Source organism: Gopherus flavomarginatus, chromosome 9 (assembly GCF_025201925.1).
Source record: "Gopherus flavomarginatus isolate rGopFla2 chromosome 9, rGopFla2.mat.asm, whole genome shotgun sequence".
Lineage (NCBI taxonomy): Eukaryota > Metazoa > Chordata > Testudines > Testudinidae > Gopherus > Gopherus flavomarginatus.
Window position 1 is genome coordinate 31,659,658 of NC_066625.1, and position 26,023 is coordinate 31,685,680.

General features: G+C 43.4%; 1 protein-coding gene across 4 annotated transcripts in view; it reads right to left on the reverse strand.

Moving 5' to 3' along the window:
* KATNIP (katanin interacting protein) overlaps positions 1-26,023 on the reverse strand; it is a 181,651-nt gene that overhangs the window by 23,596 nt on the left and 132,032 nt on the right. For all 4 annotated transcript variants that reach the window (XM_050968053.1, XM_050968055.1, XM_050968056.1 and 1 more), the window contains exons 18-23: positions 24,902-25,079; positions 22,134-22,299; positions 14,052-14,209; positions 13,504-13,568; positions 8,439-8,549; positions 4,176-4,315 (exon numbers count right to left, since the gene is read on the reverse strand). In XM_050968053.1, the coding sequence (XP_050824010.1) occupies positions 4,176-4,315; positions 8,439-8,549; positions 13,504-13,568; positions 14,052-14,209; positions 22,134-22,299; positions 24,902-25,079 (818 nt within the window). The remainder of the gene's footprint in view (positions 1-4,175; positions 4,316-8,438; positions 8,550-13,503; positions 13,569-14,051; positions 14,210-22,133; positions 22,300-24,901; positions 25,080-26,023) is intronic.

Below are 26,023 nucleotides of genomic sequence, written 5' to 3' on the forward strand. Positions count from 1 at the left end.
AAACATTCAAGGATAGTCCCTCATCTGAAGAGCTCACAATCTAGACGCTGGCAGGCAAGCAGACAAAGATTAGAGGGAAGAGGAACATTAGACAATTTATATTCAAATCGATTTGAGTCATTGTAATTGAGAGGGTTTAAGTGGGACTTTAGTGACACAAGCACTTTGAACTCAGAGGCAAATGTCACTCAAGGAGCCAAGCAAGTGAATACACTTTTCCCAATAAAATACACAAACTTCTAGACTCTTTATTGCACTGGGGGATGGAGAGAGGGGAACTACAGAGGTCTATCTGCAGAGGCAAACATCTGCCCAGTTCTGAGAATGGGGAGGGGGAAAGAAAAATATTTAAATCCTGTTGCAGGTCCTGGTATGTCCTATCAGACTTCTTGAAATTAGAAGGCAAAGAAGCTGTATACTTGCAGACATCCAAGGCAAAATCCTTAAGGCTTTTAAGAATAGGTAAGGACACCTTCCTCTTTCCTTGGATTTGAAAACACTGAATAATTAATACGACTTCCTCGGAACTGCAGCCACAAGACTCTCCAAAGGTTTGTTGTCATCTGGAGAGTAAGAGGAAAAGGTAATGAGAATTCATTCGTGAACGTAGAAGTCCCAGGAATCTTCTTTACCACCAGCCGTCCTCCAACTCCTCTACAGTCAGAAATGTTAACTCCAGTGTTGATGGAAGCACAGAAGCTTCAAGGAGACAAGCAACTTGTTTTTCAGGTGGGTGAGGTCCACCAGATGGCCTCGATCTAGGAGAAGGTGCTCTAACAGCCCTAAATGTGAAATTAAGGCCATACTGGCATGTAAGCTGAACACTAATCCTGAGTAACATGAGATGGAACAGTAGTTCCTCATACAGTTGGGGAAATGCAATGAAAAATACAAAACTCTGTTCTGGGCAATGATAAGAGAACCAGGGCCAGGTGACTCAGAGGTATCTGACATTGGACACATCCTCTCTGAGAACAAAAGAAGCTATTGGTTTGCTGAGCATTATCTGAAGCATGGGCATCCATCTCAAAGATTCATATGGATCTGACCTAAACCTCATTTGAGGCACCTTCCATCCAGATAATGGATCAGAGGACCCTCTCTGTGCAGATCCTGATGGATCTGGAAAGATTTTGCTCCAAGTCCCAGAATTAAATCCTCCTCAATCCTCATAACAGTTTCTAACTTTAGCATTGGCTTGGAGGGTACCAGACCTAGTGTGGAACTAAAGAATCACTTCAACACCAGGCCTGATGCTTCAGTGGATCCAAGTGTCTTGAATCTGACTGTTGAGAACAAAGCCTTGCACAGAAACATGGCAAAGAAATATAGTCAGAACCAGAGTCTCCTCTGTGCCTAGAAAGTGACCAGTTCAACTCTCCTGACCTACTTACTTCCAGCTTAGGGCTCTCTTCTTTGCAAGAGCAGTTGTTAAAACGGTCTCTTTTCTCTGAAGACTCTAACAGGGGAATCAAAGCCTTCTGAAACTCCAGATAAAACAGATGACCCAAGGATTCGGAGCCAGAATGGAAGATCTGCACACTATGGCACCTCAATCTGTGCAAGAGCATCACTAAGTTAATGGCTCTGATCTTTCCTCGTCCCAGAAGTAGAGACTGCACAGGCAAAATAAGTTTGGGAGTGTGACCTTCCACTGAATGCTGGAAACATTTTACATGGTTACTTACTGGTAACTGTCATTCTCTGAGAGTGTGGCCTTTGCATATTCATACTTGTGGGACTGATGCATCCTGGGGTTGAGCTGTGGACTAGAGAGGAGTCCCTTAGGGCCATTTGTTCCTTCTTCTGGATTCTGAAGGTACAAAAGGAAGCATGGCCCAAACCACTCTCAATTTGTTTCCTAATTTCAGAATTCTTTGCCTGAAACTCTGAAGAAGTGGAGAAGGTTGGCAGGGACTGAGTATATGCAGAGGCAACACTCTGGAAGAACAACAGTTACTGGTAAGTATCCTCCCCTTCTTTGAGTGGCCTCTGCATATTCCCACTGGTGGGTGATTAGCAAGCAGTACAACCTACTCAGAAGATGTACTGAGGAGTTTCAGGTGATCAGAGATTGCAAGATTGCCCAAACGAGCATCAGCTCTGAATGGCAGGTCAAGAAAACATCATAAGTGACCATAATTTTGTTCTTCAAGATCAGACATGAGTGAGGGACAAATCTGGTTTCAAATATATACAGAACTTCTAAGTAACAACTTTGCAAATTCTCTGAAAAAGACAGATGACCTGCAATGGATGCTGGTTTTCAATTAGATGAGTACCATTAGATATATTCAGGTGAATGAACACCTGGTGAGTCATAGCAATGATGCAAAAGAGAGTTGGGGAAATATAAACAGGATAGAGGCCTGTAAGAGATGGAAACAGAGATGACTTGAGATTGACAATGTGGATAAAATCACTGCCCACATCACATTTCCCATACAGACTACTGTTTACAGAGAATTTGGCCATTTGGACTGTATCTCACTATGACTGAGCTGTAACTACACCTCTACTTTGATATAACGCTGTCCTCGGGAGCCAAAAAGTCTTACTACATTATTGGTGAAACTGCGTTATATCAAACTTGCTTCAATCCACCGGAGTGCGCAGCCCCGACCTCCTGGAGTGCTGCTTTACCGCGTTATATCCGAATTTGAGTTATATTGGGTCACGTTATATCAGGATAGAGGTGTATTGCTATGAGGAATGTCCTCTTCAGAGGTGTATGGTACAGACAATACTCTCACCAATAGCAAAATGGAGGTTCCAAGAGCTTTGTGAAACAAGACTCCAATCCCAAAGTAAAAGAGATGCATGCACCAGAGGGAATAAATACATCCGTCTTGTGGTACTCCAGCACAACCAACTACACTGCTTCAAAGAAATCAAGATTCTTTGGCACACCCATGAAGGCAAAGTCTAGGGCCAAAGAAGCCAGGAAAAGGTTTCCACTACACAGCATTTACAGAAGAAAGAGCACATACAGGAGAAGAGGCAATTGTGTAAGGAATAACATCCACATGGCTGTGGCATTTCAGTTGTACTGCATACTTACAAGAGCCTAGTATTGCAATTAGTCTCGTGCTTTTTATTACCCCAAGAAATGCAGATATCCCAGAGTTCTTACGTATCTGGTAGCATTGCCTCATTTATATCCACTGCACTGCAACACGTAATACTGCCTGTATAATTTCCCAAGCTGTTTTCTTTTGTTGTTTTTGAAATTTATCATTGACAGTTTAAGTTTATAATTGTAACTTTAATATTTGGAGGGCTTTCTCCACAATGGAGTAGCAATCTGCACAATGGGGCTGTGATTTCTAAAGAGGACTAATGTGTCACTGTAAGTAACTGGTCTGTGTAAGCCCTGCTGGTATGCACACATCAGGGCAGGGTCAGGGCACGGGTGTTTAGGTTTGTGCGATTAGACAGTTGGCAACCCTACACACAGGATCCCAACACAATAGCCAACATCAGATATCATGTTAGACCTTCTTTGGAAACTTCCAACCTGCCCAATTCTGAAAGATTAAGTGGAGAAATGTAAATGTCCACAATACAGGTGTGCAAAATGGTTCATCCCCAAAAGTTAAACATAGCCCAGAACTAGTCAAGTTTATCTTCTTTTCCCTTTCAGATATTAGAAACCACACACAAACTTAAAATGATGCTGCTAGAAAGGGATGGATTACTCAGAACCTTGGGACATGGAACACTGTGCCTGTCCTTTCTAGTTCACTATTTTCAATACAGAGCATTGGTTAACATGAAATGAGTTGGTGTTCTGAGCCCACCTCTCAGTGAACAGGTGTCCACTGCACAAGACACACACATCTGCCTTCCCTGTTGGTAGTCTCAGCTGAGAGGCTACCTCAGCCTATATAAGATCTACATAGCCTGTTTCTAGAAGTGATGCCTCCATGTCAGAGTACAGGCACAGGGGAGTCACAGTGTGGGGAAACCAGCATTGCTGTTGTCCATTCTATAGCACTTCAAGAGACAGCAGATTTTGCTTTGAAAGGTGTCAGTCCAGCACTTTACACTGGCATCAACCTCACTTTAAAAAGTGTACACATACACACACGTTTGTATATCTGTATCTTTGCACACATCACACATACAGAGCACTCAAATGTCACGAGGAGATGAAAACAGAAAAGTATTCATACCAAACCAGGAAGAATTGGTGCAAGCCACATGTGTCTGCCATCACCACTGTCATTAACTCTGTCAATGAGTTTATCTGGAGTTCGGATATCTCCACACACACCCTCTAAAATGTTGACACTGTCTGGAAAAGCAGCAATGTCTGAAACAAAACTTAAGCTTAACTAACCAAACAGGAAGAATCAAAAACACCATCATTTTACAATCTATGTTTTTTCTACCAGACTTTGTGATAATGTATACATTATAAAATTCTTCCTACAGCTAGGCTGATTAGAGGACACATATTGGTGACTTTGACAGTTAACTGAAGATTTTAGGGCCAGATTTTCAAAGGTATTGGAATAAACCAGCAGATGGCACCTAAGTGCGAGCAGCCAAGTCCTGGAGGATCAATGGCCTATAGGAACATAAGGTCAGAGGAGTCCATGGCAGCTGGGAGGAACTGGGGGGTGGGTGCCATCTTGGCTGTAGTATGTGTGGGGGAGGGGAGGGGCTTTGGTGGAAGGTGGAAGGATTGTGTTTCCCTTGGTATGGGTGTGCATGAGTCTGGGGGAAAGGACGAGTTGTGAGCACTTTGGACTCAGATTCACTAGTGTCCCGAGGGCAGGTGATGACCAAGCAGTCAAAAAGCAGCACCCCACCAGGCTGGAGGCTCAGACTGAGCAGCCACCAGAAAGCAGTACACCTTACCAGGCTAGGGCAGCTCAGCTTTATGTACCCCACCAGTGGGATTAGAGGCCTCGGGTGAAGGGGTTAAAGGTTTTGGGCACCTCCAGAGGCAGAAGAAGGGACAATGCTGTTGTTTCACTGTTTCAGTGTTGTTGAATTGCCTTACGTTTCTCTCTACATTTAGCCCATTGGTCTGTACTTATTCCAATGCCTAATATTCCTTTATAGCAATGGTTACAAAACTCTGGTGTAATTCAGTTTTGTGCCAGGAGTTTCTGGACCTCCATAAGCAAAGGAGGCAAATGCCTGACCCGGCAAGGAATAGGTGCAGCAGTTCACTCCCTAAGGACATATCCAGCATACGGAGAAGGGGGTGTTTGGCCTAGTATTTAGAAGCCTATTGAGATTTTTGAAAATGCCTACATGGATTAGATATGCCTAACTCCCACTGATTTCAAAGTAGGCATCTCTGACTTCATAAACACAGTTTCATCCTCACAGATGAGAGTTTCCTCTTCATACTTCTCTGTGTTGAACCCCAATTTTTTAGTATGAACTTGTGAAGGTTCCTCATGTGAAACCTGGGTCAGGGGATGTCAGTGGAAAAAATAATCATCCCAGGGGTCTGAGCAGGCTCTTATGATCTCTTTGAGCTTTGGATCTAGAGTGCCACACCTTTACAGTTTTGATAACCATTTTCCCTGTGGTAGTCTGTATGAGTAATCCCAGGCATATCAGCGAATAAGTGGGTCTGAGGCTGCCCTAGTCATGATTTAGCATAAATCTAAAAGATAACAGCACCCTGATGCCAGTGTTTGTTGCCTGTTCCAATTCAGTATGGTATCTTGTCTTTGCCAACTAGACAAGGGAACAAATGAATTTCTTTGGTTCTGACTTGAGCCACTATTACCACCACACCTCTGTGAATATGCTCAGAGATGTTTGTAGCTTGATGATACAAATCTATCGCTGCCTGAATGATCTTCTGATAAAAGTAAGAGTTCGCTTACTAAGACGTACTGTTCCAGTGGAAAGGTGATATGTGTCTCTGGACAGAGAAGTTGATAATATGTACTATTAAATGCCTTAACTTTACATTGGTTTGTGGTTTTGTAATAAGTAATGCAGTATTTTTGTCTCTAGATAAATAAATACTTCCTTAGCAAGGGGAACAGTTTGCCATTCTCGTCAAGATACCATATTCTAATATTATCATCCGTCAGGAGAAGAGGTTCCAGACTCCTTTACAGGGACCACTCACCCACAAGCTCTTTTCAAGACAGATTTAGGAAAAGTGTTTCTGATCTTGGATCAATTTCAGAAGTTTAAATCCTTGGTTCTCCCCAAGTTTTGAGACCATCAAAAAAATCTCAGCCTTCCAGTGCAGGAGAGGGTACGGGTTCTGGGAGCTGTGGGCGGCCGTGCCTGCAGACAGCCAATGTAAACAAACTGTCTTGCAGCCTGCCAGTGGATTATCCTGATGGGCCGCAGGCCGCCCACCACTGCATTAGAGAGTGAGAACACCCTAAAGGATCACATGTGTAGAAGAGCAGAAGAAAATGGAAATCTTGAGTTAGGGATCTCAACCAGGACAAAAGTCAGAAGGACTGCTAATTCTGGAGAACAGCTCCTCCCACTAAAGAGATGTGAGGGAATATGCTGAAGGAAAAGTACAAAGGAAGGGAGAGAGATCTTTTTCTTGAGCAGAACAATGGAAGAAGCTTTGAAGCAGAAACTGGAGTTTGAGTGTCAATCATACCTTGGAGCAGTGGGTTACCAAGAGGTAAAAGAAGCTGGGGACTAAGGCTAGTGAGCTTCTGAAACTTGCCAATGAAGCATTAGCCTACACACTGTGACAGAAGAAGCTGGGTTGCAGGGAAAACTGGTCCAGGACTGTGAGGGATGGTGTGACCAGGACACTAAAGCATGGGTGGAGACCTGCACTCACATGCAGAGCCCAGAAGTAGATTAGTGCCAGGCTGGTGTAGCTACAGGGGAGTTGTATGACCCCTCAAAGCTCCAGAAAGGCCTTCCAAGAAGGAAAACTGGCTGTTTGTCAAAGGACTGGGAATCCCATGGCATGAACACTAAGAACCAGTACACAGAAGAAGCTGCAATAATGTCAGTAGACTCCTCAGTTACCCAGCAGACCTATATAATAATGGGCTGAAGGGAACTGAAGGAGAAGGCTGCTACAACTGATGGGAATTGGACTGAAATCCCTGAGACTTGCTCTTCACGGGAAAAATTCTTAGTGCAAGCCATAAAGTGGAAGCAGAGGGTAACCCGCCACAGAGCTAAAAAGGAGACTGGGGAACAGCAATCTTCACTGCTATAGAAGGAACTAACTGCACTCCAGAACCAGCTTAATTTCAAGCAAGGGTTGAAGTCTGACTTGGAGAAGGATAAAGAACTAGAGGACCTAAAGGCTGAAGTGGCCACCCTGCAAAAAGAGCTGGAATATTGCAGAGTAAGGCTATACAGAATGAGAACAGGCTGGTGAAGGAGGTACAACAGTCAGCTGAAAATAAGAGCTGCCCTGCTAGAGCTATAAAAACATGGGACCATGTGGAAACTGCAAGACAAAGCCCCAGCCACTGAGCTACTAAAATGAAGGTACCTACCCCAAAGAATTATGAAAACTTGTGTGGTTCTATGGTCCAGAAGATCATTTAAAAATATTCTGGGTGCAGGAAGAAGATCAATGGGGGATGCTGAGTGAGCTGTTAAAAGCTGTAGGAAAAAAAGGGTGACATTCTTAGTATTCAGAAACCCTGAGAGAGAGATGAGCTTGAAAAAAGACAGTCTTAATTCTGAGACGTGTGCTTGTGTCTGGCTGTAGCCAGGGAGGCTCCTCCCCAAGAGAGCAAGAGGTTGCCTCAGACCAATATAACCATGGTAAAAGCCCAACGTTGTTGACTACATTGAAGAAGCTCACCTCTTGAAACCTGATTTCTTTCCCTTTGGTGGTGGCTTGGAATTGTGGATCTATGCCAAGGCATATGAGCCAACAAAATAAAAAATAAAAGTAAAATAATTAAAATGATTACCTGCTGCGTCCACAGGTTCGGCTGATCGCGGCTCCCACTGGCCGCGGTCCGCTGCTCCAGGCCAGTGGAGGCTGTGGGAAGCAGTGCGGGCTGAGGGATGTACTGGTTGCCCTTCCCACAGCCCCCATTGGCTTGGAGCGGCGAACCGCGGCCAGTGGGAGCTGCGATCGGCCGAACCTGAGGAGCCGGCAGGTAAACAAACTGGCCCGGACCATCAGGGGCTTTCTCTAACAAGTGGCAGACCGGATTTGAGAAGCACTGCTCTAATGAGCACTTCTATGAGAAGGATCCACCAGTCCAAGCTGCATTGCCAGGCCCATCCCAAGAGCAGGAATGTGAAGAGGCCAGTTTATGAAGCAGCAACATTATGAAACTGTACCTCGATAAATATCACCAAAACCTCAAGAGCAATCACAGCAGTTAGTCAGGAGGGGTAATACTGCACTTTTTGTATAGGTCAGCAGATGATGGTAGGATAGGATCAATGAAGGACTGAAGAGTGCATATGAAAGAGAAAAAGAAGCTCAGTCTGGTAAAGGATACTGTTTTCAGTGAGTAAGATTTTGTCTCCATGTTCATTATACAACTCTAGTCCGTTCAAACCAATATAGTATGGATCACCCCAGCTTGTTAGAAGCTGAAACTGGAAAATAACTGAAAGATGTTATTAAGGAAAATTTTGATTCCAACATTTTTTCTATTTTGGAAGAAAGTTATAAGAAAATATTAAATCTCTAAGGTGAAGAAATGGCTGTGCAACCTTTGCTTTGCCCACTTGTGTATATGCATTATGATACTGCCTTTAATTACAGGGACACACGCTATTTAGTACATCATACATTTTTTTCTACAGTCTTATTTACGTGGGTAACATCTTGCATTATCCTTTTTCATTCTCTTATTACTTTCACTGATTCATTGTCATAATGGTCAAATATTCCTTCCTTGATTTAGACTGCTTCTACCATAAGTTGTCTTCTCTCTAATTAATAACCTGCATTCACAGTACTGTACATATTCTTTTTCTCAAGCATCACAATCTTCCCTAGGTGCTGATCACATGAGCCAACTACTATGAAACTAAATAAGCTATGCACAAATATACCACACAGGTATCCTGATTTGTAGGAGAGGATTCAGGTAACTATAAAGACCATTTAGCTAATAGCTTATGTGGGCTACAATTAATGAGTATACAAATTCACTGATTCTGATGTCAGAAGGGACAATTATGATAATCTAGTCTCATCTCTTTCATAATACAAGCCATAGAATTTATCCCGGTAATTCCTATGCCAAGTACAATAACTTCTGATTGAACAAGAACATGGCATTTAGAAAAAACAGAGTTCCAGGTGATGAGGAGTCCACTACTTCCTTTGGTAAATTATTCCAATGGTTAACCACCTTCACTGTTAAAAAACTGTGCCTTACTTCCAATCTGAATTTGTCTAGCTTGAACTTCCAGCCACCAGACTTTTGATTAAATAGTTTGCACTAAGTGAGATTTGAAGACCTTGCAACATCCTTTTAAGTCCTTGTACTGGACTAATCCCAGACCCACACAGTAACTGGGAATAGGAATTGCCATCCTGGATCAGGCCAGGTCCATCAAGTCCAGACTTCTGTCTCCAACAGTGGCCAGGGCCAGATACTTACCACAAAAGTGCAAGAAACCTCACAATGCGCAGATGTGGGATAATATGCATCTTCTAAGTATCAGAGGCGTAGCTGTGTTAGTCTGTAACCACAGAAACAATGAGGATTCGGGTGGGCACCTTAAAGACTAACAGATTTATTTGGGCATAAGCTTTTGTGGGTAAAAACCCCCACTTCTTCAGATGCATGGAGTGAAAATTACAGATACAGGCTTAAATATACTGGCACATGAAGAGAAGGGAGTTTCCTTACCAGTAGAGAACCAGTGTTGACAAGGCCAATTCAGTCAGGGTTGATGTGGTCCACTCCCAATAACTGATGAGGAGGTGTAATTCCAAGAGAGAGAAAATTGTTTTCGTAGTGAGCCAGCCAACCCTATCCCTATTCAAGCCCAAACTAATGGTGTTAAGTTTACAAATGAATTGTAGCTCTGCAGTTTCTCTTTGAAGCCTGTTTTTGAAGTTTTTTTGTTTAAGGATGGTGTACACGAGTTCACCAGTGCTCGACCCTCTCTGTGGTGGAGGGAAGCCATGCCGGCTCACTACACACCGATGGGTCCGGGGAAATAGTCCGGCCGGGGGTCTCCCTCGATAGCTCTTGCGGTAGTTGGCTGCACAGTGGTTACGTCTGGCCCCGGCTCCGGCGCGGCAACAACCACTGGGTCAGGAGGCTCAAGCCCTCAGGTAGGGCTGAGCCATAACAACAGTTATGAGCCCCGGCCCTAGGTCAGGACGGGGCAACAAACACTGAGTCAGAGTGCTCAGGCCCTCAGGCAGGGCTGAGCGGTAATGATAGTTTAAGCCCGGCCCTGGGTCTAGGCGGAGCAACAAACGCTGAGTCAGAATGCTCAGGTCCTCAGGCAGGGCTGAGCAGTAACAGTTTTAATGCCTGGCCCTAGGTCAGGGTGGGGCAGCAACCACTGAGTCAGAAGTGCTCAGGCCCTCAGGCAGGGCTGAGCAACAGTAACAGTTGTAAGGCCCGGCCCCAGGTCAGGGCAGGGCAGCAACCACTGAGTCAGGAGGCTCAGGTTCTTAGGCAGGGCTGAGCAACAGTAACAGACTCTGGCCTCCTCAGGCCAGGGAGAGGGGGAGTCTGCCACCCAGGAATGGGGTGGCAGGGGAGACACAGGCCCTCCCACTCCACTGTGTCCCAGCCTGGGGCCCTGGCAGCGGCTGACGATCCACTGCTTAGTCAGTCGGGATCCTGGCTGCAACACACTGACACAGGCTCCAGTAATGCTGCAGACAGACTTGGGTCGGCTGCCCCTGGGCTACTTCCGTACTCCCCCTCGGGCCCTAGCTGGGTCCTGACATCGGCCTCTGCAGGGTCCAGGAACATGGATTTGTCATGGCCGAGGCTGGTTGGCAGGTCCGGCAACTCCTCTGGGTAGCTGGCACGGGGCAGCTCCTCTGGGTAGCGGGCGCGGGGCAGCTCCGGCAGCTCCTCCAGGTAGCGGGCACGGGGCAGCTCCAGCAGCTCCTCCGGGTAGCGGGCACGGGGCAGCTCCGGCCAGTCTGGGCGGCTGCCTTGGGCCGCCGGAGCTTCCCAGTCTCGGGCTTCCCTAGGGACGTCTGCTGTCTCCGGCGACTGGGCTCTTACTGAACCCTGAGGGCCGGCCCTTATAGTTCCGGGTCGCCACCTGACCCTTTGAGGGGCGGGCTCAGAGCTCACTAGCTCCGTCCACTCTGGCTTCTGGCTGGGCTCTTCCTCCTCCGGGGCGGAGGGGAGCCACACCGTCTCACTACAGATGGTTACTTTAAAATCTATTATTGAATATCCAGGGAAGACTGAAGTGTTCTCCTACTGGCTTTTGTAGGTTACCATTCCTGATGTCTGATTTGTGTCCATTTATTCTTTTACATAGAGACGGTCCAGTCTGGCCAATGTACATGGCAGAGGGGCATTGCTGGCACATGATGGCATATATCACATTAATAGATGTGCAGGTGAATGAGCCCCCGATGGTATGGCTGATGTGGTTGGGTCCTCTGATGGTGTCTCTAGAGTAGATATGGGGACAGAGTAGGCAACGAGGTTTGTTACAGGGATAGGTTCCTGGGTTAGTGTTTCTGTGGTGTGGTGCGTAGTTGCTGGTGAGTATTTGCTTCAGGTTGGGGGGCTGTCTGTAAGTGAGGACTGGCCTCCCAAGGTCTGTGAGAGTGAGGGATCGTTTTCCAGGATAGGTTGTAGATCGTTGATGATGTTGTGGAGAGGTTTTAGTGGGGGGCTGTATGTGATGGCCAGTGGTGTTCTGTTATTTTCCTTGTTGAGCCTGTCCTATAGTAGGTGACTTCTGGGTAACCGTCTTGCTCTGTCAATCTGTTTCCTCACTTCCCCAGGTGGGTACTGTAGTTTTAAGAATGCTTGATAAAGATCTTGTAGGTGTTTGTTTCTGTCTAAGGGACTGAAGCAAATGCTGTTGTATCTAAGGGCTTGGATGTAGACAATGGATTGTGTGACGTGTCCTAGAAGGAAGCTGGAGGTATGTAGGTAAGTATAGCGGTCACTAGATTTCCGGTATAGGTTGGTTTCATGAGATCATCACTTATTTGCACTGTAGTTCCCAGGAAGTGGATCTCTTGTGTGGACTGGTCCAGGTTGAGGTTGATGGTGGGGTGGAAATTGTTGAAATCCAGGTGGAATTCTTTAAAGGCCTCCTTCGTGTGGGTCCATATGATGACGATGTCATCAATGTAGCGAAAGTAGAGGAGGGGCACTAGGGGATAAGAGCTGAGGAAGCGTTGTTCTAAGTCAGCCATAAAAATGTTGGCATACTGTGTATCCATAGCAGTGAAGCTGACTTGAAGGTATAAGTTATCCCCAAATCTGAAATGGTATAAGTTATCCCCAAATCTGAAATGGTGAGGACAAAGTCACAAAGCTCAGCCACCAGGTGTGCTGTGGCCTCATCAGAGATACTGTTCCTGACAGCTTGTAGTCCATCCTCATGTGGAATATTGGTGTAAACAGCTTCTACATCCATGGTGGCCAGGATGGTCACCAATGCATTGTAGTTTCCTCAGGAAGTCGTTGGTGCTTTGAAGATAGCTAGGAGTGCTGATAGCGTAGGGTCTGAGGAGAGAATACAAATAGCCAGATAATCCTGCAGTAAGAGTGCCAATGCCTGAGATGATGGGGCATCCAGGATTTCCAGGTTTATGGATCTTGGATAAAGACAGAATACCCCTGGTCGGGGCATCTCCTAACCACTAACAGAGAAGCTTGAGCCCTGAGAAGCAGGTGGATTTATAGCCTTTTAAACCTTGTTTTTAGTGTTTACTGTTATAACATGATATAGTCTTGATATTTGTGGAAATGTCCAATCCATCTTTGAATTTCATTAACTTCTTTGCCTCAGTGACATCCTGGAGCAATGAGTTTGTGTGAAAAAATATTGCCTTTTATCGCTTTTGAATTCACTGTCTCTCAATTACTTTGAATGTCTTCTTCTTTCCACTTGGATAGAGAGAAATGAAGTTCCCAATCCAACTTCTCTATTCGGGAAAATTGATTTTAAAATATACAATTAACATAGTTTAGTACAAACCATTGTTATGTCCTGACCTACGTTCATGTCAATAGTTTTTGTCCTTCCTATTTAAATCGTGTCCAGCTTTATTCTGTATGGAATCTTATAGTAGTTTTTAGATTTGATCCTGAATTAGAGGCAGAGCCAATGGAGAGTTTGAAGCTGGAGTTGCATATTCATGCTTTATTGTACAGGCAATTTATATTTATTTGTATTTTAATGATGCCTCTCTCAAGCTTTAGGTACCTCACTTAAATTTAAACAAAGCCATATAGAGGAACTCTGAAAATGCTGGGGGCAAGAGAGCAGGGATTCAGGGAGACCAAAAAGAACAGAATTGCAATACCCATAATAATAATAAAAATAATTACAAGATACTATACATAATAATACAAGTGAGAAAATGATAGGGAAGGATACAGCCACATGGCATCAATGGTGCTTCATAGTCCATACTAGCTTGTTCCATCCCACTTGAATCAGTTCTGCAAAAATACACAAGAAAAATTTTAAAATCCAGACATATTTAGTAAAGAACAGACACTCTCCACCAAAAAACCATCAAAAAACAAAAACAAACCAGTGAATTTGGAGAATTTATTCATCTGCTTTCAGCACAGGAATTCTCTGAGAAACTACAGGAAGATAAGGGCCTTATTTTCACAGCTGAGTGTAGAATTCCACATTTATTTTGTACGCACATTTATTTCTTCATGCTAATTGTCCACTGTGCATCTACTTGGCTACTTGCACATACAGTCTTTGTAAGCACACATGAAAATTAGGCACACAATTGAGGGCAGATTTAAGTGCATGTAATTTTTAAAAAGTATGCCCAAAGTACTTGGTATTTGTATCCACGCACTTCATAATGCATCTGCTTCAGGGCAGGTCATCCAAACAGACTACCTTCAAGGCGTAGGTAAGAGAATATGTAAGGTTCAGATAGTAAAAACATTCTATTTTACCTCCCATATGGTCTGATAATCTGTTGGGGCTTCAAGTAGTCAACAAAGAGAATTTCTTGAGCAAAGTCAAAGTGACAGTTGCCTGGTCCCTTTCGGATAAGAAAGCCCTCTGGTGGAGAGATACAATGTCCATCCAGCAAGACATGGACAACCTTAGCCTAGGGAAAGAACACTTTATTTTAAAACATATGGCTCTAATACAAGTCGTTAATTTCACTGGCTGAAATAACTTAATTATTAAAGATACTTTTGTTGTATTGCATTTATTTCATCTCCCTTTTGACAAATTCATTGGAATCTGAATTCTTACAAAAAAGAAGGCATAAAATACATATACTTCACTAGTGACACAAGAAGTGTAAATCAAAATGTCACTGAGATAAAAATTCCCAGGAACAATGAGTATGCTCACATTCAGAGCTTAGCCTCCAATATGCTAATTTTAATTCCTAGTAAAATTCCATAACCCCCCCCCCGCCCCTCATTTAAAAGGGGCTGAGGCTGGTTAAGAGTGACATCCCACAACACCAAACCTAAAAAACAAGGAAGTACGTTATGGGACACTGCTATGATCACTATTGAGCCTGTTTGAATGTATATAGGCTCTCGATAGAAGTGCTGTATTTTTAAATTTTAAATTTGAATTTTAAAGGTAAAAGATTTTATTTTAATAAAGGTAAGTATCACTTTCCCCTAGATTGTTGTTACATTGCTGTAAAAAGTTACTAAATTTGGTTTTACTAGCATCGGCAAAATACAAACTAGTAGCAACTTAAGCAACTGCTTTCACCTGTAATAAGAAGGAACTGATTAACCTCAGAAATAAGAGGAAGAGGAAGCTTTGTGCTCTGGAATGCAAGGTTGAATGTTTAAGGAGTGACTGTTTATAGTTCCACTTTTTGTCAGATCTGCAGCTATTTTAGTAATTTTTAAACCTGTTTGGGGTTTGGGTTTACACTGGGGGATGTCACACCTACCAACCTTGATCTTTTTGAAGAAAGCTTTTGTTTACAGAACTTCCTTGGTTTTTAATACAGCAAGTGTTGAAGGGCTCTGGGAGACATATAAGAGGAGATAAGGATGAACTCCATATTAACTTTTGCCATGTATATAGGAATATTGATGGAGCAGGGATGCTTGCAGTGAGAGGGAAGAGTGCAGAATGCAGGGAAATAACATAGCTGGGCTCTTGGTAGTTGCCTTCTAGTTTTAGCCTTTGGTGTCATGTTTCCTGGCTCTTCCCAACAACTAAGAGTGTTAGAAATGTCCTTCTAAAAAATGATTGCTCAAATTCAGATGTATTCACACAGCTCCAGAGGCAGGGGTAGGGCCGCCCAGAGGATTCAGGGGGCCTGGGGTCTTCGGTGGCGGGGGTCCTTCCGCTCTGGGTCTTCGGGGCAATTCGGCGGAGGGTCCCAGAGCGAGTGAAGGACCCGCCACCGAAGACCTGGAGCAGAAGGAGCCCTCGCCGCTGAATTGCCACCAAAGACCCAGAGCGGAAGAAGCCCTCACTGCCAAATTGCCGCCAAACACCTGGAGAGGAAGAAGCTCTGGGTCTTCGGCAGCGGGTCCTTCACTCGCTCCGGGTGTGTTTGGCAGCACTGAAGGACCTGCCTCTGAAGACCTGCTGAAAACTCTCGTGGGGGCCCCTGCAGGGTCTGGGGCAAATTTCCCCACTTGCCCCCCTCCCGGGCGGCCCTGGGAAGGGGCCTTAAGAAACACACCAAATATCACACACCTCGCAACAAAATTGTGAGGGTTGGCAGCACTGAGCCACAGCACTGCAGCATGTAACTCTTTCTCAGGGGAGCTCTTTCCACTGCTCTCCACCATAGCCAAGGATTGTGTCACAGACTATCTCCCCGCAGTTTCCTAGCCAAAACATAGATGGCAGCCATCTTTTCTGGGGGCAGCCTGTAGCTGCTGTCTCACTGGAAATGAAAGAGACAAGATGTAGCCATCTAGAGTTGGTACAGCTTTACATTCAGATGGCAGGCAGCACTCTTAGATGTACTACATTTCAGTTGAATCAGGCTCCCGATTTGGAGAGGAGAGAGAGAGTCCAATCAAAAAATATACTTTAGCCTAAAGGAAGGAGCACTGACCTGGGAGCCAGGAGCGCCCAGGCTGAAATCTCACCTATTCCACTCATTGCTGCCTATATTTGTGTGCATTTTACAGTCTTTATTACTGAGTCATACCTCAAACACCTATTTGAGGAGGCATTCAAGTATCAGACATCCCATTTTACCAATCAAGTAGAATTGCACAAGTTAAATTCTAGCACAGCTGGGAATAGAATCCAGTTCAGTAATTTGACAGAATTTATTCTCAACTACACTGACAAACCAGCGTGAAAAGCTATCCTGTTAATCATCAGTAGGCCACCCCACCACAGTTCTAGGACTAGAACTCAGTATTCTACAGGTGAATAACAAAGAGTTACTTAACCCACTGGAAACAGATTCATGTCACTTTCCCCTCTAGTGGCTTCTCCACTGAGAGAACAACGCTTATTCCTGCACATCAGGTGTTACAAAGATGGGCTGGGAATATGATGGTCTGTGGTTCAAACTCTGCTGTGACCCTCACCAGGTTCCCTGATGGCTGCACTGTAGAAGTCATGATTTTCCAAAAATTACAAAAAAGCCCTGTGTAATTCACACAGTGAGAAAATATCCTTAGGCAAGTTTTAATTTGCCAACTAAGGTGAATGTGACATGTAACAAAAAACAGGTGTTCCACTTTTGGGTCATATTTCACATATTTTGATCACTGATGTCACACACTGGCCATCTGGTGGCTGAGAAATTTGACAGCACGTTTTTTAATGAAATGGGGGCCATTTTTCTGAGGGCAGCCTGTGGCTTCAGTCTCATTGGAAACAATGGAAAATAGCGGCAATTTACTAAGCTCACCCCCCTTTCACTTTGGAGCAAATTCTATGGCATCTGAGTGCCTGGCTGTAGATAACAAATTTCTTGGTGTATCTGGGATGGTTGTTGGATCATTGGAGGTAAGTGTGGTGATCTGTAGGTTTCTTGTACATAGTCATTTGTATGGTTCCATTACTGATGCTGACATTGGTGTCCAGGAAGTTGATGATGTGTGGCAATGTTCTCATGGATGGGTGGTGGTTGCCAAAGTTGTGGTGGAAATCTATGAAGGACTTTAGGTAATCTGTCCAGATGATAAAAATATCATTGATGTATCTCAGGTATATCATTGATTTTGTGATGCCTTTCTCCATAAAATGTTCCTTGAGGTAGCCCATGAAAAGGCTGACATATTGGGGACCCAACCTAGCACTCATGGCTGTTCTCATGGTTTGGACACGGTGTTGTGACAGTCTGTACCATTATGTTCACCACTTTTACAAGACTATGATAAATTTTGTACAAAGTATGCCATGTGAGCTATCATTTGAAAACTCATACTCTACTGAACATTATCGCCCTGGTAAAATGTGTGGCAACATTGTACATAAAGTTGTAAAGTTCTACTGTATATGGCATGTTCCAACTCTAAGGAAACAGCTTCAAACCAGTTCCCCAGGGAGAAAAAGCTAGCCAGCACCACAGCCAGATGTCAGCGTAATCATATGGACTATCACTTGATTAAGCGGCCATTCTTCGGCAGGAAGAAGGGTGTGAGCAAGAAATTTACATCTTAGCAATAGAACAGCTGAAAGTTACCGTCCAACAAACTTTCAGTTGCCTGAACCCCAGCTGGAAATGATTCTCAAAGAGGAGGAAAAGATATAAAAATGAGGAACAAATCACCTGTCAACCCTTTCTCTCTGCCCACGACATCCACAACGTGTGAAGAAGAAGAAAATGAGCATTGATCTGGAGGATGGGTCCTGACTGAAAGGCATCCAGCCAGTAAGACAGCAAAATCATGTGGTGAGAGAGACATTTTGCTTCAAATTCACTTAGCTTGTTAAGCTAGGTATTATTTTGCATTTTAGCTTTTATTTCTTTGTAACCATTTCTGACTTTTACGCCTCATTACTTGTAATCACTTAAAAGCTATCTTTCTGTAATTAATAAATGTGATTTATTGTTTTATCTCAATCCATGTGTTTAGATTGAAGTGTTTGGGAACTTCATTTGGGATATCAAGGTTTGTGCATATCATTTTTTTTTATGGACTTTCTGTGAGCTTGTATTATCCAGGAGGGTATTGGGCAGTACAAGAAGCACATTTCTGGTTGAAAGTATGGGACAGGGAATTTGCTGGTGTTGCTCTGCAGTGTAATTCAAGGGTGGCAGGATGGCTGTCTGAAGTACTTTTGCAGTACAGCTGGGGATAATTTACATGCTGGAGGCTGTGTGTGAGCAGGCCAGGAGTGGTTGTTCTCACAGCAAAGCAGTGTAAAAGATACCCCAAGTTGGAGAACTGAAGGGACACAAATGTTGAACAGTCCAGCTTGTATCCTGGGTAATGTCACAGATGTTTGTTGTTAAATGGAAATGTGTGGGTGAAGATGAAATGTATGAGTTTGGCGATGTGTTCAGGGTGAATTTCTGAGCATTGTATATTATCCCTGAGAAAGTACAGGAACAGATCTGTACAGACGCATGCCTAGAACCCTGACCAGGGGTATTCTATTTGCTACCCCAGATCCATAAACCTGGAAATCCTGGACGCCCCATCATCTCAAGCAATGGCACCTTAACAGCAGGATTGTCTTGCTATGTGGACTCTCTCCTCAGGCCCTATGCTACCAGCACTCCCAGCTTCGAGACACCACTGACTTCCTGGAAACTACAATCCATCAGTGATCTTCCAGAAAACACCATCCTGGCCACTACAGATGTGGAAGCCCTCTGCACGAACATTCCACACAAAGATGTATCATAGATTATTAGGGTTGGAAGGGACCTCAAGAGATCATCTAGTCCAACCCCCTGCTCAAAGCAGAACCAATCCCCAAATGGCCCCCTCAAGGATTGAACTCCCAACCCTGGGTTTAGCAGGCCAATGCTCAAACCACTGAGCTATCCCTCCCCCCTAGATGGACTACAAGCTATCAGGAATAGTATCCTCGATAATATCACGGCTAACCTGGTGGCTGAACTTTGTGACTTTGTCCTCACTCACAACTATTCCACATTTGGGGACAATATATACCTTCAAGCCAGTGGCACTGCTATGGGTACCCGCCTGGCCCCACAGTATGCCAACATCTTTATGGCTGACTTAGAACAACGCTTCCTTAGCTCTCGTTCCCTAATGCCCCTACTCTACTTGCGCTACATTGATGATATCTTCATCATCTGGACCCATGGAAAAAAAGCCCTTGAGGAATTCCATCATGATTTTAACAATTTCCATCCCACCATCAACCTCAGCCTAGACCAATCCACACAAGCGGTCCATTTCCTAGACACTACTGTGCTAATAAGTGATGGTCACATAAACACCACCCTATACCGGAAACCCACTGACCGCTATATTTACCTACATGCCTCCAGCTTCCATCCAGGACACACCACACGATCCATTGTCTACAGCCAAGCTCTAAGATACAACCGTATATGCTCCAATCCCTCAGACAGAGATAAACACCTACAAGATCTCTATCAAGCATTCTTAAAACTACAATACCCACCTGCTGAAGTGAAAAAACAGATTGACAGAGCCAGAAGAGTACCCAGAAGCCACCTACTACAGGACAGGCCCAACAAAGAAAATATCAGAACGCCACTAGCCATCACCTACAGTCCCCAACTAAAACCTCTCCAGCGCATCATCAAAGATCTATAACCTATCTTTAAAGATGATCCCTCACTCTCACAGATCTTGGGAGACAGGCCAGTCCTCACTTACAGACAGCCTCCCAACCTGAAGCAAATAGTCACCAGCAACCGCACACCATACAACATAAACACTAACCCAGGAACCTATCCTTGCAACAAAGCCCACATATCTATTCAAGTGGCACCATCATAGGACCTAATCACATCAGCCACGCCATCAGGGGCTTGTGATATATGCCATCATGTGCCAGCAATGCCCCTCTGCCATGTACATTGGCCAAACCGGACAGTCTCTACGCAAAAGAATAAATGGACACAAAACTGACATCAGGAATCATAACATATAAAAACCAGTGGGAGAACACTTCAACCTCTCTAACCACTCAGTGACAGACTTGAAGGTGGCAATTTTGCAACAAAAAAACTTCAGAAACAGACTCCAAAGAGAGACTGCTGAACTCGAATTAATATGCAAATTAGATACAATTAACTTAGGTTTAAACAGAGACTGGGAATGGTTGGGTCATAACACTAATTGAATCTATTTCCCTATGTTGAGCTCTCCTCACACCTTCTATGGGTCATCTCAATTATCACTTCAAAAGTTTTTTTTCTCCTGCTGATGATAGCTCATCTCAATTGATTAGACTCTTCCTGTTGGTATACATACTTCCACCTTTTCATGTTCCCTGTATGTATAAATATCTCCTGTCTGTGTGTTCCATTCTATGCATCCGAAGAAATGAGCTGTAGCTCATGAAAGCTTATGCTGAAATAAATTTGTTAGTCTCTAAGGTGCCACAAGTACGCCTGTTCTTTTTGCAGATACAGACTAACACGGCCTCTACTCTGAAACCGTACATTATCTTGTTGGTATTTGAGGCTGGCAGCGATGCCATCACGGTGAGGGATGTTGGCGTATAGGGTGACATCCATGATGGCAAGGATAGTGTGCTGGAGGAGTCTGCTGATGTTGTGGAGTTTCTTGAGGAAGTCAGTAGTGTCTCGGAGGAAGCTGGACCTTTGTGTGGTGAGTTTTTTGAGGATGGTTTCTATGAGTCCTGATATTCCTTCACTAAGTATACTCTGGCCAGATATGATGGCTCTGCCTAGGTTCCCTTGACAGGCTGATGATGTTGGGGTGTAGTGTATTGTCCATATGGTGGGTCCTAGTGTCACTGTTCCTCCTTCTCTGCTATTAGATGTAGGGCAGTGTTTCCCAAACTTGGGATGCCGCTTGTGTAAGGAAAGCATCTGGTGGGCTGGGCCGCTTTGTCTACCTGCTGAATCCGCAAGTCTGGCCAATCACAGTTCCCACAGGCCGCAGTTCGCTGCTGCAGGCCAATGGGAGCTGCTGGAAACGGCGCAGGCCAAGGGATGTGCTGGTCGCCGCTTCCCGCAGCCCCCATTGGCCTGCAGCAGTGAACCGCAGCCAGCGGGAGCCACTATCGGCCGGACCTGTGGATGCGGCAGGATGCGGCAGGTAAACAAACCGGCCTGGCTTGCCTGGGGCTTTCCCTACACAAGCGGTGTCCCAAGTTTGGAAAACACTGATGTAGGGAATAGCCTAGATGGCCCAATAGATGTCCCTGCAAATCCAAATAATCTTCTATCAGTTCTCATTTCTTAGAATTAACTAAAATGACTCCATAGGGCTTATGTTCACTGCCATAAGCAGGAGATAATACACACTATCCATTCCTATAGAGTGGATGGGAGTTGTAAGACCTGTTTGACATGCCTGGGGCTGAAGTTTTATATGTAATTAAGTCCCACAACAACCAAGGCATCTTTTAGAAAAAAATTCCTGTTGGCATTTTATACAGTGATAAAATAAATAAAAGGAGAACAAAAATTACCTCCAGGTAAGAGAGCACATGGAAACTCGTGCCCCACAAACTGCTATTAGTGTCTTTCCTAATTAGATTTTCTATGAAAGAGTGTCCCACACTCTAGAACCTCAACAATTTAGGAGCTAATGCCATATGGAAGGTGTCCATACTGTGTCCTCTCCCCAACTAGTATTTACACCTACCTGTTTGTTATTTTCAATGAATTTGGCACCATGTGCTACTGTGTGTCTCAAAGAAGAATCAGGCCCTGTGAATTTCTTAGAACTATCTCTGGCTCTTTTTCTTGTATTTGCTGTTTGTGAAGGAAGACAGCAACCCATTAAACCTGCCATGAAACTCAGAGTCAGATAATTTAGAAGGATTTATGCTATTACATTAAAGCAGCCACATTCATTTATCAAAGCACAAATTTTCTAATGGGTGGTTGAACACTTCTGATGGCAGTGCCACTTTCTTTCACTCACCCCTCTATAGGTATCCTCTGGAGATTTATTATAGTTCCAAAAGCGAAGCCCTGCAATATTTTCAGCTTTATCAAAATGGATTGTGATAATGTGATCTTCCCCATAAGTGAAAGGAATAAGCCACATATGATTATCTTCAACAGTGATGTTAGTCCCATCTATTAACCTACAAACACAGAAAAATCCTTTAGTAATGGACTGGCAATTGTTAAGCAACGGAAAATAGTAAGAGAAAACAGTACACAGAAGGGACACAAAACTGATCGCAGGAAAATATGTGCCTTATTTCTAGTCTAAATTTGAGTAGCTCCAGCCTCCAGACATTAGATTTTATTATGCCTTTGTCTGAAAGTTTAAAAAGCACTCTACACTATATCATCATGTAATTAAAGACAGTGAGTAAAATTTTCTAAAGCATCTAAGTCACTTAGATACTTATGAAAATTTTACCCAGTATCAAAATGCATACTTACAAGAAGACAAATTAATGTTGGGTTAGATAACCTTAATTCTGGCATTTCCTAACTTTTCATTGTTTGAATTCATAATTTAGTATTTTTAACTTTTTTTTTATATGTTTATATTTCATATATGTGAAAAAGGGGGGCAGGGGGAGAGAGAATATATTTGGAAAAAGATAGAGAACACTATTTAACCTGATGAAAGAGGGTAAAAGGAGAAAGGAAAAGAGGAAAGAGATTGAGCAAACATGAGGCATGACTGAGATAAGTATAGGCTTATCCATGCTAGGTTTTAGCTTGCTAAAAATTGCAGTGACACTGTGGCAGCATGAGTGGTGGCACGGGCTAGCCACCTGAGCAAAAGCCAATCAGTACCCAGGGCACATACTTGAGTGGCTAGCCTGTAGTTGCTGCCATGGCTTCACTGCTATTTTTAGTGAGCTAGCAGGATCAAGGCTAGCTGGGTATACCTACGTGTGCTGCAGTTATGCCATCTGATTGCGGTGCAAGCAGACTCTGAGACAACTCAGGAAAAGATACTTAATGAATTACCAGAAAAAATAAATCAAGAGATGCAGTAATTGAATGTGGTTCTCAGTTTTGTATTTGGTGAATATATTTTCATCCTGGTTAGCAGGCTAGGTCCTTAAGCTACATGATATCAGTCTTCCTTTTTTAGACATTGAAAGGACAACAGTTGTAATTACCTCAGTTTAGAGCAGACATATAATCTAAAAAGAAGAATGAAGTTTCAACACAATAACTTTTAATGATTAAAATGTTATGATTGCAAAAGTGAACCACTCAAAAATTAGGAAATGACAAAGTTAATGTTGCCCGTGTAGTCTTAACTCTGCCCATGTGTTTATGCAGCAAGATACAAGCTTTAATTAAATCATTGCACAGCATGATTTCTGAGAACCTCTGCAGTATATGTGTAGAATCGTGCTCAGTGAAGGAAAAGATGTGACAGATTTATTTCTAAATAACTTAAGTCTGAAGTAAAATAACATTACACTAAGTACTTATTACAAATATTTTAAAGAAGTCAAATTAATTGTTCATAGTGATGTTACTATATGTAATATTTTTTTTTACATTTGCTGCCAAAACTGCCCTGCCTGACTTCTGAGTGCTTAATTATGCAACCGTAACATTTTCTTTCACAAGTTATTTAAAGAGAATTCCTTAGGTTTGTTATTTTTAAAAAATTAAAAATGGTAGGTCTGTCCTGTGCAAAATATTCACTTAAGGAAACAAGGTATTGCATAAGTCACTACATATTTTATTCTATGTGGCAAGAACTTCAGGGTTCTCTTGTCTCACTGAACATGCTCCTTGTACCATAAACGTTTTATGTACTATGCACAAAAGCTATTATTATTTGTAATGCAGTTAGACCTAGATGGCGAATCAGGGACGAGAGCCCCACTATGGTAGGTGCTGTTTGTACATATGGTGAAAATGTGATCCTGCCCAAAGAATCCAATTAATTTTACAGAAAACTTTACTTTCTAGGCACATAACATATTTCAAATGCATGAGCCAATGCACATTAAATGAGGTGGAGCTACCAGGAAAACTACTTGAGCGTGTGTGACATGTAGTTTCCATATGGTCATAACTCAGCCCATAATCCATTTTCACTGGAAAACTGAAAGGTGTTTCTCCATAATGAAGTCTATTTGCTTGACATAGTTCCAGTGTTTACCTCTACATTTTAGCACACAGCTTTTTTTTGTTTTTTTTAAAGAGTCACAAGAACCTATATTTGCTCAAACTTTCCAAAAATGATTAATACTTGGGCTGAGATCAGGTCTGCAAAATTGTATTGTATAGTCCGGTGGTGGGCAACCTGCGGGCCGCATGCGGCCCATCAGGGTAATCTGATTATGGGCCGCAAGACATTCTGCTGATGTTGACCATCCGCAGACACGGCCCCCCATAGCTCCCAGTGGCTGTGGTTCGCCGTTCCTGGCCAATGGGAGCTGCGGGAAGCAGTGGGCCGCAGGGATGTCCTGGCACAGGAATTTGGAATCTGACACAGAAACCTGACACAGGTCATAGCTAATGATGGCACTGCTGCAAGTTTACATTATTATTATTTATTATTATCATTATTATACAAGGATTAAACAATTATATCATTTTATAAATTTAAATTATATGTATTTATAATAAGCTCTCATTTATTACCTCTAAAATCTCAGACTAATGAGAATATTGAGAAGACTATCACTGAAACAACCCACACAGGACAAAACACTACAGGAGATACTTAGAGTTTTCAGTTGTTTTTCTACTTACTTGTCTAATGTTCTGGAATCTTCCATGTACTCTGCAAGGTCATTTAAATCTTGTGGTGAAGCAGAAATCTGATCCATAGTAATTGGCAAAGCTTGACCATCCTTTCCTACTATTTCAAGTCCGGTCAGTCCAAGATAATGTGTGTCTCCCCAGGATAAGGTGAAATTTAGCTGCAGACCTAAAAATAAGAATGAACACACACATATTCATCAGTCAGTAGCAGGAGGCACCAAAGTAATTATCCTAAAGCACATACTAGCAGATCAGTTTATTAATCCAAACCTCCATAATTAGCATGCAACAAGAACGAAGCACCTCCTTTTGTTTTTTTCCAGGTGCATCCAGAAAAGTGCAAAATAACAGTATGCAAGTTCAAGGGCTAACTAAGATTTGCTAACAGTAACTGGAGATAGCAGGGGATCTAAGGAATTCAGAGTAGCTTGTTATCCACAAAGATGCAGGAGTTTCAAAATCTTTGGGAGCAGGCATTCAAATGTGAACTCAGTGCCTGCAAACTCACCTCATCAAGTCCATTCAAACTGCTGCTAAGAGCATCTTCCTGACAGAACACTCTATGTCACCCCCACTACTGCCACCTTTTATGATTTTATGCAGAGTCCCCAGATTTTGACCCCTGCTGCAGGAGCTCTGGTGATGATGTGAAGCACTCATGCCCTCACACAATTTTGGGGCATCTGGCTACACTTGCTTCCATCCCACTTCCAGCAGCTTCCTGATCCTCCTTTCCCTGTTCCTAGCTGTCACCAGCTCTCCTCCTCCTTGGTCCCAGCAAGTAGCTGCTTCCCTGCCCCTTCCCTTCCCCTGCCATCAACTGTCCCCACCCCACACGGAATTATGCAAAATAGATTCTGTTAAACTAACCTGATATTTTTTATGAGACTATAAATTTGGATGATAAAAATAAGTGTTGATGTAATATACTTAGACTTCTGTAAGGCGTTTGACTTGGTAACACACAACATGCTGATTAAAAATCTGAAAAAGATTTGGGATGGGGAGTGGATAATCAGCTGAACATGAGCTTCCATTGGGATGCTGTAGCCAAAAGAACTAATGAGATCCTGGGATGCATAAAGAGGAGAATCTCAAGTAAGAACAGAG